We start from the raw sequence: 2,641 nt of genomic DNA, 5'->3' as shown, positions 1-2,641 counted from the left end.
AAGTATCCCACCACTTTAATTACAAAGTTGCTCAAGGACAACAAAGTCAGTGTTTTGTAGTGGACATCACTAAGCCCACATCTCAGTGTGTGAAATAATTTTGCTAATCCTACTTGATTGAGAACAGGAAAAGCTTAGTCTGATTAAAAGTGAGACAAGAAGGAATAAAGTTATTTTTATACATGTATTTAAATATCTAGAATTAACTGCATTTATGGAAAATACAACATTAGATAAGAAAATAAGACATAGACATTATAATTAAATGCATAAAAATTAAAATTCTAACGAATCATTTAAGCATACCAAGATGCCGTGGTCTTATGATTGTTGCAAACAAAGCTGAACTCAAGCATGATTAAAGTCTGACAGAACAGCACCAGACTACTAAACACAACCTGCCTCCTTATCTTTCTTTCTCGTCTCTCCATTCAGAATGTCGGCCGTAACAGAACAACAGATGGAGGAGCACAACAGGACATTCCCACTAAGAGGATTCCTGTTTCTTTGCCTGTCGCTGTGGACTTTTTTTTTTTTTTGCAGGCATAAAATCTTTCATCGTAACCCAGCTCGACTGGCTCACTGGACCTGATGTAGAGTTGCTGGATAAGCCCTGCGAAACCCGCTAGTATGCATGTTGACCTGCTTGGCAAATGGAGAACCCTGACGGAGTGCGCCGTGAATAACATTGAATTAATGACTCAGGTGGGATTAGAAAGTCCCGGTTGTGTCTTGAATCTCTTAACTGCAATCTCTTGCTCACAACTCAAAGGTACGTGCCAGGAGTCTGTGTTTGAGTGGCCAGGTGTCAGATTTCATTCTATTTTTAGAATGGAGTTATTACTGTTACAGAGGCACTTTTTGTTCAATTAACACAGACAGTAACTAATTTTAAATTGAGAACAGTTTTAAAGATAGATAAAAATGTCATTTTTTAAAATATAACCATATAAAATAAATTTAATTATAAAGAGTCTTTTTTAATTTAAAGATTTGTGGCACAAAAAGTATTTTTTTAAGAGACTCATTTGCAAGCTTCCATTTCTCTCATAGTTATATCAGTCAGTTAAATGTTAATTTCTAATTATTAGCAAAGATTGCTTTACATAGTACCTAAAACATGGAAATCAGTTTTTAGTAACAAAGTTTGGTAAAAAAGCAAAAGACTGTATTAAAAAAAAACAACAAAAAAAAAAAAAACATGATGTCTTTGTTCAAAATCTGACCTCTGTTGGAGAAACCGGAGTGTTATGTTCACTGTTTAGTTGTTATCTAATTTGTGCTAAACAATGCCATCTAGTGGTCATTCATTGTAGTTGTCAAAAGCAGTAGGGAAAATAGAAACAGGAAGTACAGCACAGTTTCAGCCGCATGGCAGTTCCTCAGTCCTGCTTACGTTGTTTTCTTGCTCGCTAAAGCATCATCTGTAAGTATTATAAGTTGAATTATTTACATATTAGAACAGTTATCGCAGACATCTTCATTTGTAGAGAAATTATGTATTTTTCTGTTAGAAGTAAATTCGACCGGATGCTTAGCTAACTCGGACCACTAGTCTATGTATAGACGGTGTATGTAGTGATTTTGACGTTGTTACTACAGCTACAACACTTATATGTATTTCTTTGTTATCCTGTTACAGTTTCACAGAAAATTGATGTCAGTAAATACTTCAAGACGTCATTCCTGAGTCAGTGGAGTTTCTGCATTCGTTCTGTTTAGCTGTTTGGATAGCTGGTGTCATTCGGCTGGCGAGGCCTATACAGTGAAAAGATGGCATCACAGCGAGGAAAAAATAATTGAGGCCTTCGCACGGAGCTTCGCCATTGCAATACCTAAGCTAAAGTGCTACAGGAACCTCAACCAGATCGACCTTCCACCATAGGGATCGCATCTCTTCAAATGGCTGAAAGCAAATCTCAAATAACTGAGACTCGATCAGTTATTTCAAGAAAGTCACAGTCCACCGTCAGCTCCAGAGCTAGTATGGAACTGTTAAGAGCTAAAGCGAAAGCTGAAGGAGCTCAAGCCAGAGCCACATACGCTCTGAAAGAAATACAGATTAAAGTGGAGCAAGCCCGCCTTCAAGCCACTCTCGATGCACTTCAAGCTGAGAAAGAGAAGGAAGCTGCTATTGCAGAGGCTAATTCACTAGAAGCTGGACTGATTCAACTGGGTTTAGAGACACGCAGCGAAGCCGACATCTCATTAAGAGAAAGCCAAGAACGACGCACTGCTCAATACGTCCTAGAACAAACACCCATCAACAAAATGGAGATGCCTTCACAACCAAAAGTTGAAGATATCACCCCAACACACCCTCATGAATGTGTCATCAGACAGCAAGATAACATATCAAAAGACACCTCCTCAGATGACACAAAAAACTTTCTTCAACCTCCTAGGAACATGACGGCATCTCAATTTGCTCCCTTGAATTCAACACATTACACCGCCACTCCGGTAGGTGGCATCTGTGTACCAACTCAACCTACTTATGACCTTGCCAAATACCTAGCTCGCAGTCAGCTAATAACTTCCGGCCTTACAAATTTTGATGACCAACCTATGAACTACTGGGCATGGAAATCATCCTTCAAAGGTGCCATTGTAGGTCTCGAGCTGTCTGCAGGAGAAGAGC

General features: G+C 38.8%; 1 protein-coding gene across 1 annotated transcript in view; it reads left to right on the top strand.

Annotated features, from left to right (window-relative positions):
- Positions 1 to 1,880: 1,880 nt before the first annotated feature.
- LOC106959825 (uncharacterized) overlaps positions 1,881 to 2,641 on the top strand; it is a 5,547-nt gene continuing 4,786 nt past the window's right edge. Inside the window, exon 1 of the mRNA XM_015052613.1 lies at positions 1,881 to 2,614. Within this exon, the coding sequence (XP_014908099.1) occupies positions 1,903 to 2,614 (712 nt within the window). The 5' untranslated portion in view covers positions 1,881 to 1,902. The remainder of the gene's footprint in view (positions 2,615 to 2,641) is intronic.

The sequence above is a fragment of the Poecilia latipinna genome, unplaced genomic scaffold (assembly GCF_001443285.1).
Source record: "Poecilia latipinna isolate Pla-1442-1.1 unplaced genomic scaffold, P_latipinna-1.0 Scaffold1122, whole genome shotgun sequence".
In the NCBI taxonomy this organism is placed as follows: Eukaryota; Metazoa; Chordata; class Actinopteri; order Cyprinodontiformes; family Poeciliidae; genus Poecilia; species Poecilia latipinna.
This window is presented reverse-complemented; position numbering and strand designations above follow the sequence as displayed.